At 35.2% G+C, this 16208-nt stretch overlaps 1 protein-coding gene across 1 annotated transcript in view; it reads right to left on the minus strand.

Moving 5' to 3' along the window:
• dnah6 (dynein, axonemal, heavy chain 6) overlaps window positions 1-16208 on the minus strand; it is a 170510-nt gene that overhangs the window by 82725 nt on the left and 71577 nt on the right. Inside the window, exons 35-40 of the mRNA XM_059003180.1 lie at window positions 15931-16053; window positions 15218-15400; window positions 9622-9765; window positions 7931-8152; window positions 7585-7732; window positions 6536-6693 (exon numbers count right to left, since the gene is read on the minus strand). Coding sequence (XP_058859163.1) covers window positions 6536-6693; window positions 7585-7732; window positions 7931-8152; window positions 9622-9765; window positions 15218-15400; window positions 15931-16053 — 978 coding nt within the window. The remainder of the gene's footprint in view (window positions 1-6535; window positions 6694-7584; window positions 7733-7930; window positions 8153-9621; window positions 9766-15217; window positions 15401-15930; window positions 16054-16208) is intronic.

The following is a 16208-nucleotide window of genomic DNA, read 5'->3' on the forward strand; positions in this document are numbered from 1 at the left end:
TTGTGACATTGGTTTTATGTTGGGAAATATTTTAAAGAAAAATAAAAAAACTGAAATATCTTGCTTGCATAAGTATTCAACCCCCACACATTAATATTTGGTAGAGCTACCTTTCGCTGCAATAACAGCTTTAAGTCTTTTGGGGTAAGTATGTACCAGCTTTGCACACAGTGTCAGAGTGATTCTGGCTCATTCTTCTTGGCAGATTTGCTCCAGGTTGCTCAGGTTGCCACAGATTGCCAATAGGATTGAGATCAGGACTTTGACTGGGCCACTGTAGGACATTCACCTTTTTGTTCTTGAGCCACTCCAATGTTGCTTTGGCCTTGTGCTTAGGATCATTGTCCTGCTGAAAGGTGAATTTCTTCCCAAGCTTCAGTTTTTTGAGAAGCATCCCCACAGCATGATGCTGCCACCACCATACTTCACTGCAGGGATGGTGTGTCTTGAGGCATGGGCAGTGTTAGGTTTGCGCCACTCATAGCGCTTTGAGTTTTGGCCAAAAAGCTCTATCTTGGTCTCATCTGACCACAAAACCTTCTCCCACATCGCAGCTGGGTTACTCTCATGCTTTCTGGCAAACTCCAGACGTGCTTTCCGATGGTACTTTTTGAGTAACGGCTTCTTTCTTGCCACCCTCCCATACAGGCCAGCGTTATGCAGAGCTCTTGATATGGTTGACTGGTGCACCATTACTCCACTCCCAGCCACTGAACTCTGTAGCTCCTTCAAAGTGATTGTTGGCCTCTCTGTGGCTTCTCTCACAAGTCTCCTTCTTGTTTGAGCGCTGAGTTTTGAGGGACAGCCTTTTCTTGGCAGTGTCTAGGTGGTGTGATGCAGCTTCCACTTCCTGATTATTGATCCAACTGTGCTCACTGGGATATCCAAACACTTGGATATTACTTTGTACCCTTTCCCTAATCTATGCATTTGTATTACTTTATCTCTAACTTCTGTAGAATGCACTTTGGTCTTCATTTTCCTTCAGATTCACAGCCTGACCAATGATCCTTCAACAGTGGGGTTTTTATCCAGAAAATGTGACAGCAACTTTAATGGTTCACAGGTGGAGGCCAATGGTAAGGTAATTGTGTCCTCGTTAGAGCAATTTCTTTCATCGGTGTAAACTGGGAGCTTCCACAGCACAAGGGTTGAATACTTATGCAAGCAAGATATTTCAGTTTTTTATTTTTCTTAAAAATATTTCCCAACATAAAACCAATGTCACCTTAAAATAATTGATTTTGAGTTTCAGTGTTTTAAAATAAAATATCAAACAGAAAGAAATTTCAATGTACCATTTGTAATTCATTAATATGAGAGAATTGGTCAGGGGTCTGAATACTTTTGCAAGACACTGTAGATAGCTATATGTTTTTCTTTTTCGTTTTACGAGTTTTAATGTATTGCGCTCCTTTTAATGCGTCCTAATCATAATCCGGTGTAAATGATTTTTTAATATATAGTCTGTCACTTGTGAGGAAAGTCTGTCATTTGTGAGGCAGGATAGGTGATAAGAATTGACATTTTTTGTGGAAACATTTCCTGTTTCCTATAAAGCTATTTATTATAGATGACAAAACATTGCATTTCGTTCGAGTTTTATTTTATATTTGCTCACCTTTCAGTACTCCCTAATAATGTTTTTATGAACTTTGAATATGTTACTTTCTTTAAAGAAATGTGTTAATCCTGATGAAAAATACTTATTTAATGCTAATTTTATCATTAATTTTAATCTAATAATTAAAATGATTTCTAACCACATTTAAAAACAGCAAAGTGTAGAATAGTATACAAAATAAAATTATATACTCAACCTTAACTTCAAAAATACAAATACTTAGTGAAAAATGTATGGTATATTATTATTATTATTATTATTATTATTATTATTATTATTATTATTATTATCTATTGAGTTAAATTTAAGTATGATGCAAGCAAAAACGCTAATGTACTTTTTAAAAATATTGAAATTGTTATAGATTAGACATCACAACTGAATACTGAAAAACTTCATATTTAGATTTTTCTAAAGAAATATGTGAACAAAGTTTGTACTTTAATAGTTATCAAACACATTGCTTAGTATTTTTTTCCTCTCTCAGAAATGTGGTAAGGAGATTTGGTTAATTCAGCTAAAATGGATATCCCAGGAACTCTAGTTGCTCTAGTTGCTTTGTCTTTAAATTCAAACTAGTGGTTTACTACTTTGTGGGAAATTAATATAATTTATTTTGAACTGAATCTGTGTCTCTAGAATGGAAATTGTAATTATTTTCAAGTCCGTCAAGTAGAGATGAGTTTTTCATTAGTATCGTGATACGTATCGTATCGTGGCTTGTGTATCGTGATACGTATCGTATCGTGGCTTGTGTATCGTGATACGTATCGTATCGTGATCTTTGTGTATCGTCTCACCCCTACTTATGACCCATGGCGGTTTCCACAAATTGTGTTGCCCATCGTATGGTGTACCCATCTGCCAGGTTTGATTGTTCTGTGGTGAATAATGTTTCTATAGCAACACCATAAATAGCCCACGCTATACAATAGGATCAATTAACACAACTTCTAACTAACAGACTGCTTGGACATTTACACATCTACCTACTGACCTATATTTAATATACCTACAAATATCATTTAAAAATCTTTCTAGATATATGGGTTTAATTAACATTTTCATATCCACTACCTGACTGCAGTCAGTATGTCACCATGTAATGCAGCGTTGGAAAATGTTACCCTAAATCATTCTGGAACACATCATCTTCAAAATATTCACCTAGCTTAAGCGTTACCTTTTGGTTTTGTATTTTTCTTTTTTTTCTTTTTTCTTTTTTTAACTATTTAATAATTACTTGTGACAAGATGCTCTCCTGACTTTAAATTATTTATCATTTATATTACTTTGCCGAGACACATCTATAGCAGTTGTTCTTTATGGATGTTCCCAATTCCACATTCATATTACCTTATTTCTTCTTGTCACCTGGAATAATCCTTCTAAAAAGTAATAAGTGGTAAAATAAATAAATAAAGCAGATAATTTATTTTGCAGGGGGAGATTTGATGGTAGCAAATAAGACTGGTTTGAACAACTTTGCAAAAGATCAGAAGAAAGATGTAAAGGAGCCACAATTATTTGATTGCTATTTTTCTATTTAAATAAGTTTCGATGTATTAAAAATATCCCATGTACCAGGCTTAGTAGTATATGCGATCCAGTAATCAGTTGGGGTAGCATAGAAAAATGGGTGCAATGTGACTGTATTAGTTTTCTGAAGTAGAATGTATAGTATATGGACCTGGATATGTCTGTATATTGTATCTGTCCCCAGAGAACAACTGTAGAAGCATAAAGTAAAAATCATAGCATGTAATTAATTTAAACCCCGGAGTCTGACTCTAGACCATATTTAATTATAAACCTCAACATAAACATCCTCAGGGTAATTCTGTATCTATTTGTCCTAGGATTAAACACAGTGCATGTGCTTCATTCTATAAAGATTAGCCAGAAAAAAACAACATGCTGTAAGCACATGCTACACGAAACCCTGACCCAGTTTCCAAAGTATTGTTAATATACAGCAGCATAACAAATCCAGCACAACATACCCTCAACCATGCAGTTATGCCACTTAATGTGCAATTACAGCCACGTAGCTATACCACAACACAGGATAAATCCATGCATAATATAAAACGGGAGGTCACTAACCAGTATTACAACTTTATGTAGTTCTGGAAATCATGCTTCATATGTTTATGCGCAATATATGTCAGTGGTACAGTAGTCTCTGGCTAACAGAACACATCTCGGGAAGCAAGCAAAGTGTTGTCTTAGGCAAAGTTTTCTTTAAGACAGAGTTGACCACCAGACACAATATGAATCAATGAATAAATAAATATGTATTACTTGTCATGACGTACGTGCATCAACATATGAAATGAACTGAATAAGTAACAGAAAAGTAATAGGCAAGTGTATGTTAATAAACTATAATAATAAAATAACAAACAAACTAACGTTAATAAACTAACTGTCAAACTAAATTAACACAGCAATTATTTTTAAATAACAGTAAACTGTAACATAGTATTCACTGTTAGGTTATGGAATGTATTGATATTAATAGGAATTAATGTGCATACAGAGTGAATATAAACTAAAGTGTATTGATTTGAGGGCAGCTTGCATACAGAGTGAGTTGTAAACAAGGAAGGAGAAGGATTATTACCAGATAAAGTGCAGTGATCACTTGTTCCTGTATTATGGTGTGTTGCCAAAAAAAAAAACCCTGCTTGTTAGGGGACATAAATGCCCTGTACATAGCAGCTACCTTTCAATCAGGGCTGCCAACTACTTTTACAAAAACCTGCCCACTTCTTCCTGAAAACCTGTCCAAAGCCCACCCAACCAGTAGCATAAATTGTGATGTCATAATCACCTCTGATGTCATTCCCCATTGTAAACAAATAGCAACTACACTATTTGCAATCTCACTTTTTTAAAATTGTGTTTTATGTGTTTAATTACTAAACATTCACCTGAAATACTTGAGAACAAATTCTCATTTGCAATAACGCCTGGCCAAGAAGGCTCACCAATGTATATTATTATATAGTGCTCCCTCGCTATAAGGCTCTTGATTATAAAGCACCACAGATATAACGCGCCTACAGCATGTCCCCCAATTCCCTATACTAGTGATTCATGCAATAGTTCTACAGTGAATACAGTACTGGTGTTGTTCAAACTATAAACAACTTCTCAGTCTAACTTACGTTTCTGTCTCTCCCTTTGATACAGTATCTGAACTGAAAAAAAGCTGCGCTGGCACATTATAACCCAGACATCTTATTCAGCATTCGTTTAATAACTAAATAAATATTAGGCCTATTACGTGGTTATCTTTCCTAATGCATTTACTTTTTTGCTGCGAGAGGAGCTGCAGCTTTCTCCGGGAAACGAGACGCTTCAGCTTCACTTCAGCCTTGTCTGTCGCTTAGAACGGAACTCCCGACCGCCATTTAGCCAGTTGATTTATAGTTTAAAAACTGCTAATTAAAATGATCCACGAATGGTAATGTTACCTTTTTTTTTTTTTTGCTTTATGCATGGTTAATTCACGGAAAGTTACATTTTTGCTTCACTATACGTGCATTATAGAGAAGTTATTTTATTTTGTAGTTTAGTCAAATGTGTGTTGTTATGTTTCCCCCGAGACTCTGTATTTATGGTTGCTGTTTTTCTGTGTTTGTACCCGAATATTTCTTCTCCTTTAAGAATTCAATTGATCCCTGTTAAGCCATTTGTGTATCTTGATTACAAATGAGAAACATGTTAGTAGTAAAATTGGTTTAATTTACTTGTTTTGCTTCGTCCAGAATGTAGAAACTGCATGCAAACGGGTTTGAAACATTTTAATAATCTTTATTAAACTTATAATGAAAAACATTTTTTATTCTGGACAACTTTATTACAATCACTATTCATAATTGTTTTAACATTAATAAAGACTTGTCACTTATTAAAATGTTGATCTCTCGTTTTCTTGTTCTTCATTCTACTTCATTTTTACTTTTTTGAAAGTAAGGACTTGGAAAGTCAATTTAGTTGTTTCCGTAACTGATTTTACTATTATTATTACAGTATACCCTTTATATCATGATCTGGTCTCACTAGTAACGCCTTATAAAAGTACTTAATCTGCAATCATAGCAATCTGCTTACATGTATTGATAGGGTGACCAGACTGCCCCATGTTCATCAGGACAGTTACAGCCATTTCAGATTTCACAGACTCCCATCACCCCCAGTGTATTGTGATGATAGTTGTCTGTAAAACCTGAACTGTCCGAGTGAACATGGAACCATCTGGTCACCTTTGAAACGCAGTTAAATGTGTTTAAAGGCACTTTTACGTTACTGTAATAAATAACATGCTGCTGGTTAGGGTTGCTTACAAAATGTAGATAAACTGGCCAAAGGCAAATTAACACACTGCAAGTTCAGTGTGTTTAGACCAAGATAGCAAACAGGCCGCAGGGACAGGGTCGTTGAAACGGGCAAAACAAAACCTACACCCGCCCGTCTGTTGTTCAGGACAAAATTAAAAATAAAATTTAAAGTGATGATTTCTGCATCTTTCTCTTTATTATTATCACTCAAAATATCTACTTCTGTTGGTCTATTTTCCAGCAAAAAAAAAAAAAAATCCTATTAATACCTGATAGGGTTGGGGGGGGTGTGTCTGTTGTGGTCTTACGGAATGAAACAGAATAAAAAGCTGCCCAATTGGGCAGAAAAGAAGCCTGGTTGGCAGCACTGCTTTCAATCTTGCGTATCTGTAATTTCAGCTTTTGTAATGAAGGACAGCTGATGGACAGCTTGACGGGCCAAACAGAAGGCTCTCCAGTTGAATAACACTGATATACAGTACGTACTCTAAATTCAAGTGGTGTCTAACTCAAGCGTACATATTGAAACACACTGTAAGGAAAGGCTATATATTCAATTTACCTGAATTTCTTTCCAGAAAAATTTCTCTCTGTCATAGAACCCTCCAAAGTCTTGGTACTGTCGAAGTAACTCAATCGGAGGCTGGGAACCATAACGATCCAATTTGGGCATGTTTAGATCATCTACAAAAATAACGACTTTCTTGTTTCCTGGGGCCCCTAAGAGAGCAGTATAAACAAGTCATTTATTATGGCAAATTAAGGCACAATCAAATCATATTATCTTATTTATCGATTACATATTGATATTCAATATTAAGATAAATGCAGTAGACTGATGAAAATAGACATTTGCTTGAAAAACATTTTTCTTAACATGGTTTTATTGTAACTTCATGAAATTGCTGGTATATTTTGCATAAGTACTCAATCAAATTATAGATATTAATTTGACCTTTATGTACATATATTTGCATCTGCCTGAAAACTGATCCAATTACAAAACTACTTGGCTCCAGGGCCCAAACTTCTCTTGCTAACTCAAAAATGTTTTGCTTTCATTATGTCGAATCATTTTTGCCGCCTTCATCTTGTAAACGCTTTCCTTTGGCAAGCAATAACTCAAATTATATCACTGATTAAAAGGTATCACCAAGTATAGCCGACATTGTTGTTCACAGTTAAGTTTTCTAGGTTTTATAGTGTCTATTTCTCAAAGTGAATATCAAAACTTCCGTTTGGACATGTAGGTAACAAAGCAAACAGTGAGTTTAGTTTTAATTTAAATAAGCTATCAATATACATGGAAACTGCCACATCATTTTAATATTAAATTAGAATATTGAATGATGGTGAGAATGTTACATGGCTTACTAGAATCTAGTACTTAACAAACGTGTTTCTGTTAGATTAGCCCAATGTAACAATCAGCATACAAGCAGTCTACTTTAATTAAGATGTTGTTTAATTTGGAAAAAAAGCTGTATAGCAATTTCAATGATGGCTTGGACTAGCGAACACCCAGATAGTTATTGCATCAGTGGCCAGGTTTCCAAGCAGTTTGGAAACTCAGATGCACTCTACTTTGCTGTGAGATATCAGCTATCTTACCCAATATGTTTTTTCTTTTCTTTTCTAGTTTAGATTCAATCATTTCCTGAGTCCTGGCAGAAGAGGTCTGAGCGGAGAAGTTGATATAAACAGGAACATAACCTGCCTGATCTTGAATGTTGTTTAGCAGTGCTCGGGCAACAACAGACTTTAAAGATAAAACAGAACTGTGTTATACGAAACCTGTATCTGCAGCACTGTTATAATAAAACAAAAAACATAACATTTACATAGCCTAAATAGTGGGTAAATAAATAACAATATTTAGGATACAACAAAATGCAGAACTATTAAATATCCAAGAATATACATTAGGTATTTTGTAGAAATAGCTGGAATTACTTACCTTCCCCACTCCTGTTATACCAGTGAATAGTACTGAATGTTTTACTGCTAATAATTGTTCCATTAGGTAGCCATATCGTACGGTGTCTGTTGTTGGTACAAGCATCTCAAAAAACGGGGTTTCATTATTGTACTTAAAACTTGGGATAATTCTTTCCCAAGGTTCCAGGCACTTGTTATCGAAGTCCATGTAAACACTCCACAAATCACCAGAACTTGGAAGCTTATAAAATAAAATAAAAACAAAACATGATACATTTATATATTCTACATATTTAAAGATTTGGACACAAGTTCAAAACACAAACACCCCAAACTGGAAACTATATTCTTTTTTTTTTTTTTTTTTTTTAAAATTTAGTCTTTGCCAATTAGTTTTTTTTGAGATGCCCAATTATTTTGAGGCTCAGCTCACCGCTACCACCCCTGCGCTGACTCAGGAGGGGCGAAGATGAACACACGCTGTCCTCCAAAGCGTGTGTTGTCAGTCGCCCGCTTCTTTACACTCTGCAGACTCACTGTGCAGCCACCTCAGAGCTACAGCGTCGGAGGACAACGCAGCTCTGGGCAGCCTACAGGCAAGCCTGCACGCGCCGGGCCAGACTACAGGGGTCGCTGGTGCGCGGTGAGCCGAGGACACCCTTGCCGACCTAACCCTCCCTCCCCCCCGACGACGCTCGGCCAATTGAGCACCCCCCCCCCCCTGGGAGCTCCCATCCACGGTCGGCTGTGGAATAGCCTAGACGCGAACCGGCGACGTCCAGGCTATAGAGCGCATCCTGCACTCTAGCGAGTGCTTTTACTGGATGCACCACTCAGGAGCCCCCTCGGGAACTATATTCTTGACACTAGGTGACAATATGAATTTATATTTCTTGAAATCTGCATCTAATTCTTTTTTTTCCCCCAAAGCAAAAGAGAGCAATGTTATTTTGTTGTATCAAAGCGATACATTTTCTGACAAAAAACAATTCCAAATGTTTTTTTTTTGTTGTTGTTGTTGTTTTTTTGTACTTCTGCTTCTGTGGTCTAGCCAGGTTTACATATATTTAACATATAAGTTATTGGGGTAGTGTTTCTGTCAAATTTGCTAATATACCAATTTTCTGGCAGAAAGCACTTTTAACAGCCTAGCAGCTGTAGGACTTTACACAAAAGCTTATTAAATTATTATAAAATATGAAACTCAGTGCTTCTCTAGTTTTTTTTTTTTTTAATATACTTTGACTGTGAAAAATGTAGTTTCATTAAATATTTAATATATATTACACTGCATATACTAAATCACAGTGGATATTCCATTTAAGAATATCTAAAAATTATTTAGTGAAAGAATCCACACAAACTTTATCAGTCTAACAAAAAATAAAATGGTTCTCCTTTTAATTAAAATATATGTAATATTCTGATATGCTTGGAGCAATAAGCACAGACCAAATGTAAATTCTCGGCAGTTTTAAGCTTTTAAGTATTGTCATTCATTTGTAATAAACTTGCAGGAAACAGAGTTAAAAATAACACAGGCCTGGCACAACACAAAGTTCCACTCTCAGCATTATTAGAGGTAATCACAAAACACATATCAAGATGGAAGGAAAACATTTTTAGCAACACAAGGCATATCATCACTGAAAACACATGACCAGATTAGTAAGGGGACATGTACTATTTTTTTTTTCTCAAGAATCTTACCTTTGCTTCTGCGATATCATCAAATTGTTGTCTAACAAATGTGTCAAAAGCATCCCAGTAATTTTCTGTCAGATTTCCACCCACTGACCACAGATAACAGAAAACAAAAGTCGGGCAAAGTATACTGTTTAATTTCGTCTGATCCTGTGGGATATAAAAGATCATTTTATATCTATATATATATATATATATATATATATATATATATATATATATATATATATATATATATATATACACATTTTTTATTTTTTTTATTTTTTTTAACAAGCAAGATTTAGAAAAGTAGCAAATACAAACATTATATCAAATATCCCATCATATGTCCAACCAAGTATAATGGTAAATGTTCATGGGAATGTAAAAACAAAAAGCTGATATTATGACTGGATTACACTTTTTATTGTAATAGTACTTTAACTTAGCAAACAATGCCACCCATTGACCAAAAGCTGTCATTATGGTAGACTTTCACACAATATTTGACAATAATTGGCCAATTTTGTATTTGTGGAAAGGATCTTGCACTAATGGTAAATTCCTAATGTATAAACTTAACATTCCAGTTCCAGCTAAAAAAAAAAAAACAACAAAAAAAAAAAAAACAGATATATTATACTTAGGGCTCTTCGTTTTCAGTTTTTATTTTTGATCATGTGAAGTCCTTTTTTTTTAAGCCGACTCCATTCAATTATTATTATTATTATTATTATTTATTATTTATTTCTTAGCAGACGCCCTTATCCAGGGCGACTTACAATTGCTACAAGATATCACATTATACATTATTTCACATTATACAGATATCACATTATTTTACATACAATTACCCATTTTTACAGTTGGGTTTTTACTGGAGCAATCTAGGTAAAGTACCTTGCTCAAGGGTACAACAGCAGTGTCCCCCACTGGGGATTGAACCCACAACCCTCCGGTCAAGAGTCCAGAGCCCTAACCACTGCTCCACACTGCTGCTCTTGAAAAACAGAATCATAGACTCATTCAAGTTACGGGAGAAAAAAACAAAACACTTTTCTAAGTGTTTAATTAAGAAACTGAGTCGGCTCAATATAACTTTAAAGGGACATTATGTGAACAAAAATAAAAATCGAAAACGAAGAGCCCTAATTATACTCTACAACATTGTTGTGGATTAAAAAATACCCAGAATATGTAGAACACACTTTTGTGTAAATGGGCTGATCTCACATGATTGATTCATTTCGGATACTGATGGTATCCCTGTCAACTGAGTGTTACAGATGGAGCTTTTATTCCAAATCAACCCCACATGAAAAGTTCACCAGATCTTCAATATTTTTTTCATTGTTTTTTTTTATTATTCAGTTTTGCTTTGCCACATGGTTGCTGAAAAAGCCAAAAAACAGAGTCCTTTTTGACAACCTATATTCACGACAGAGATGCCTGCAGTACTCCTTTTTTAAAACGATCAATATAGTTTCCAGCTTTGTTATTATTTCAGATGCATAGTTACACAGCGAGCGCTTTTTAAAAGAGTTGACTTCACTGCGGAGGTGGCATCCTGTGCGTACAGACCGGGATGTTCAGTGTGTGTTTATATTATCTTTTTTTTATCTTTTTTTATTTGGGGTCCAAGGGTCAGGTTCATTATAGCCAGGGTTCGTTATAATTAAGGGCATTTTAGCGAATGTGTACTGTGTATATGAATATACACTACCGGTCAAACATTTTAGAACACCCCCATTTTTCCAGTTTTTATTGAAATTTAAGCAGTTCAAGTCCAGTGAATAACCTGAAATGATACAAAGGTAAGCGGTAAACTGCCAGAGGTTAAAAAAAAAGTTTAGGTTACCAAAAACTGAAAAATAATGTACATTTCAGAGTTATACAAAAAGGCCTTTTTCAGGGAACAAGTAATGGGTTAACAACTTACAGCTGTTCTGCAGCAATGGAAGTAAATTTAGCCTTGAAAGTTGATGCTAACAATTCCTACAGGTGTCCCAACTTTTGTTGATTACTTACAAACCCTCTGTCTGTATAAAAGCAGTGTTGGAACAGACTGTGTTACTACACCCTCTTAAGCATTATTTGGACAGTATTGTACTGCAGGAAGTAGTATATTGCTCTCATAATGGCAAGAAAAAGGCAATTAACAAAGGAAGACAGACAGACCATTATAACCCTTAAAAGTGTAGGTCTTTCCTTTAGAGAAATTGCAAAGAAAGTCAAGGTGTCAGTGAGTACAGTTTCCTACACCATCAAAAGGCACTTGGAAACTGGAGGAAACTCTAACAGGAAGAGGTCTGGCAGACCCAAAGCCACAACAGAATCAGAAGACAAGTTTCTGAGAGTCAACAGCTTGCGTGATAGGCGGCTCACAGGACAACAGCTTCAAGCACAGCTTAACACTGGTCGAAGTAAGTAAGTCTCAGTTTCAACTGTGAAGAGAAGACTTCGAGCTGCAGGTTTGACAGGTCGAGTGGCAGTAAGAAAGCCATTGCTAAGATGGCAAAATAAGAAAAAGAGGCTTGCCTGGGCCATGAAGCACCGTCAGTGGATTACTGAAGACTGGAAGGTCTTATGGACCGATGAACCAAAATTTGAAATCTTCGGTTCATCACGCAGGGTTTTTGTACGCCGTCGAGTAGGCGAAAGGATGGTTCCTCGGTGTGTGACACCAACTGTCAAACATGGAGGAGGAAGCGTGATGGTCTGGGGCTCTTTTGCTGGATCCAGAGTCGGCGACTTGCACAGAGTGAGTGGCACCCTGAACCAAAACTGCTACCACAGAATTTTGCAGCGCCATGCAATACCCTCTGGTATACGCCTAGTTGGTCTGGGGTTCATCCTACAGCAAGATAATGACCCAAAACATACCTCCAGGCAGAACTATCTTAGAAGAAAAGAACAAGACGGTAGGCTTCAAATCATGGAATGGCCAGCACAGTCTCCAGACTTAAACCCCATCGAGCTGGTTTGAGATGAACTGGACAGAAGGGTGAAAGCAAAGCAACCTACAAGTGCAACACATTTGTGGGAACTTCTGCAACAGTGTTGGGAAGAACTTTCCGAACAATATTTGTTAATATCAGGGCTCTACGTTTAGATTTTTAACTACTGGCCCCTTGGGGGCTACTGTTTTTACTGGCCCGGATGTAATTTTATCTGGCCCAATATATTTATATATTTTTTCATGATGGTTTTTATTTTCAGTATGTTTCTAACTCTGTGTGGTAACCAAAGAGAGCCCTCGTCTCAAAAGAAAGTGGCTAAACGAAGCCTTTCAATATATGTTACTTCAGCCATTTAACATGCACACATATCTGTGCTTGTCGGAAAATGAAAATACTGTATTCAAGATTTGACAATGTAGGTGTACAAATGATACTCATTTTTTCACGCAAACCCGCAACCAAGCTGTTACCATATGGTCACAGCAACGCTAAAACTGAATTATAATAATCTTAATTAGGGATGGGTCAGTGTAGTCAAATACATGATTACACAATAATAATAATAATAATAATAATAATAATAATAATAATAATAATAATAATAATAATATAAAAAAAAACTATTATAATAGCATATTACATATTCAAGTACACAAAAAGAAAAAAAAAATTAGCTACTAGTAGAAGCAAACATGTCTTTCTTTTATTTTTTTAATGCTGACGCTTAGCATGTGTTATGTCAGTCTTAAACCCGTTGTTATTTGCATATTAAATGTAAGGACTCTAATTAATTATGCAATGCTTGTAATAGCAACATTCTAAAGTAATCGTATTCTGTTTGAAAATGTTGCCAATTGTATTGCCTTGTTTTTAGCTAATGTTAACAGATCCCTGCATGAGTTCCTCTGTAATGACTGTACACAGCAGCTTCTGCAGCTGTTGCTACCTAGTCGTCAAACAGCTTCAGGGAGCATGGCACTGGCAAACTTTGAATGTGTGAACTGAAATAGAATAATGTATATAGCAAATGCTTAAGGAAGTAATCCAAACTTGGGTAACATTGAAATTAGAAAGGTAATTTAACGTTATGATGAATATAAAGACATACTAGTGTTAAGCAGAACAATGCAGTGACTGATAAGAAAAGGCAAGATACTTGGAGTTGGAAAGGAGTTATTTTTTTAACTCTGGACTGAAGTTCAATGTAAAACACTTACTGTTGACTTTCTGTGAATGGATGGAGTAATGTCAGCATTTGCACTGACCATTAAAAGTACAACCAGATATCCTTGTTTTGAATAACAGGTTACTGAATAAACAAAGTAACTTGACTTATGTTAAACTATTGTAATGTTGGAATGTATTTTCTATTGTTTTGGCCAGGTTACAAAATTTACACTATTACGATTATTTTCTTAATATTATTTGTTAGCATTAAACAGATGTTGAATATTTAGGTTGCTATATGATAGGTGTTATTTTATTCTGAATACACTACAGCAAAAATTATTATTTGGTGGTATGCGCAATATTATCCTACTGTTGCTTTAATTGATACAGAGAACTCTAAAGATAACCATTCTACAACTAAAATACTGTAAAATTCCTCTTAAAAATCTCTTACAAGGACACGGTCTAACCAAAAGTTGGCTTCTTTGCAAAACAGCCATTAATACTTGGCCATGGGCCATTAACTCCCCAAGGTGGCCGCCTCTGGCACTTTAATAACCCTTGTCTTATCGACCTATGATTGATTAAGCAATACCATTAGTGGAGGATTTTAAAAGATACTGTACAACACTCCAGAAGAGTACATTATAGTTTGGTGTTTCTGAAAACTATTGTAATTTTGCCACAGTGGTCTTCCTACCAAGGTGGCAAAATTGAAATATGAACCTACAGTTTACACTCCACACTCCTTGAGTAGACATTTATTCAGTTTTGCATCACAACTGGAAACAAACACGCTGTTCAGTTCTCAATTTAAAACGTTATATAAACTGTATATTTGCATGTTTATTTACTACGTGTACAGTGTTTGTACAATGCATGTTTTTTGTTTTCTTGTTTTATTAGTACACTTGAGTATAAATAATTCAGTATAATAATAATGTATGCTTTTATTTTTTATGCTCACATGTTTAGTTACATTACAATTTACCATTTTTTTAATATTTAGGGATAGATGAGTGAAGACCATATTTGAGAGAGATATTGCATACTCTGTAAACACACTGAAATGATTAACTGTTTCTTCAATACTTTTTAATTTTTTTTTTTTTATTAATAATTCAAAATAATTATACGTTCTGGAAAATCACCCAGATGTTTTGTTATCTTGTTTTATGCTTCCTTCACATTGCAACAATCAGATTACACAGGGCTGCTTTTAATGAAATTATGTTGTTTTAAACAGTTTTAAAATGCCTGACTTATCAAATCATATCTATTGTCTATTAAATCTTGAAAGGGCACTAACGTGAAGTGAAGTTTGTCATTGATTCTGAAGCATGTTATGAAATTGGTGACCCTTTATATTTTATATGTGAGCAAATAATTAATAACTTGAAATTTAAAGGACTTACTACAAAACACATTGATCACATTTCTTAAAATTGACAGAAAAATACCAAGAAATGCTTGGGAAATTAGACGTGTACCATTTTTAGATCAGGCCCTCCCTTTCCAAGCAGCAGAGATTCCAGCAGGCAGCAGAGAGTCGTTACTTTGCTAATGTCAACCTGAGAAATGGCCTGTGTGCATTTCTTAGAAACAAAATGAAGCCCATTTTCAACATATCGATTAAAAAGGTCCAGCAGGTATTGTCTGGTTTCTTCATTTATCTGTAAGAGAAATAAATTGCAAACTTAAAAGCAGAAATAACTGTTAAAATATCTTAGTTAGGCTTACAGCCCACTTGAATGGAGAATTACCCCTTGCTATTCAGTGGCTAGTCCCATCAGAGTGGTTAATTAGCAAAGATTAAACAAACAAAAAAAAAATATTCCCCTACCCACCATCTCATCCAATTTTTTAAAAACTGATTATCATGTTAACATTTCCATGTATTTTCTTCAAAATATGGTTTCCAAATATGGGTCTGATTACTTCACCACAAGAATATAAAAAAATGGTTGCAAATCAAAAGGTATGACGTTAAGTCCAATATATGTAGACAAAAAACACCTCCCCACATAATGGTGCCTATCAGGTCTACTAAAATAATCTTCCTGCAAAAAAAAAAAAAGTAATATCTAAACATTCATTTATTTCCCACATTATTTTTATTTTATTATGAGGATTCACACTTCAAACAAATCCTGAACTGCTTTTTTAAATTACAGGTGTACTTTAAATGAGAAAGTGGAATTACTTTTTTCGACAGGCCAGTCATCCATGTCTCCACATATGGCATCCATTTCAGTTCTTCAGAGTCAATGTAAACCATACCGCAGCGGCTAACTGTTGCTGGGGATGCAACCTTTAAATCTTCTACCTGAACGATAACAAGCCACCAGTAAGTATTTTGAATGCTTTAAATGTAAAAATAGCACCTTGTATATACTTAAATCAGAGGTCGCGTTAACGCAAAATTTTGTGTCCTAGACGCAAAATAAATCCACTGGGTGGAAAAATATTTTGTCTTGCGCT

The sequence above is a fragment of the Acipenser ruthenus genome, chromosome 2 (assembly GCF_902713425.1).
Source record: "Acipenser ruthenus chromosome 2, fAciRut3.2 maternal haplotype, whole genome shotgun sequence".
In the NCBI taxonomy this organism is placed as follows: domain Eukaryota; kingdom Metazoa; phylum Chordata; class Actinopteri; order Acipenseriformes; family Acipenseridae; genus Acipenser; species Acipenser ruthenus.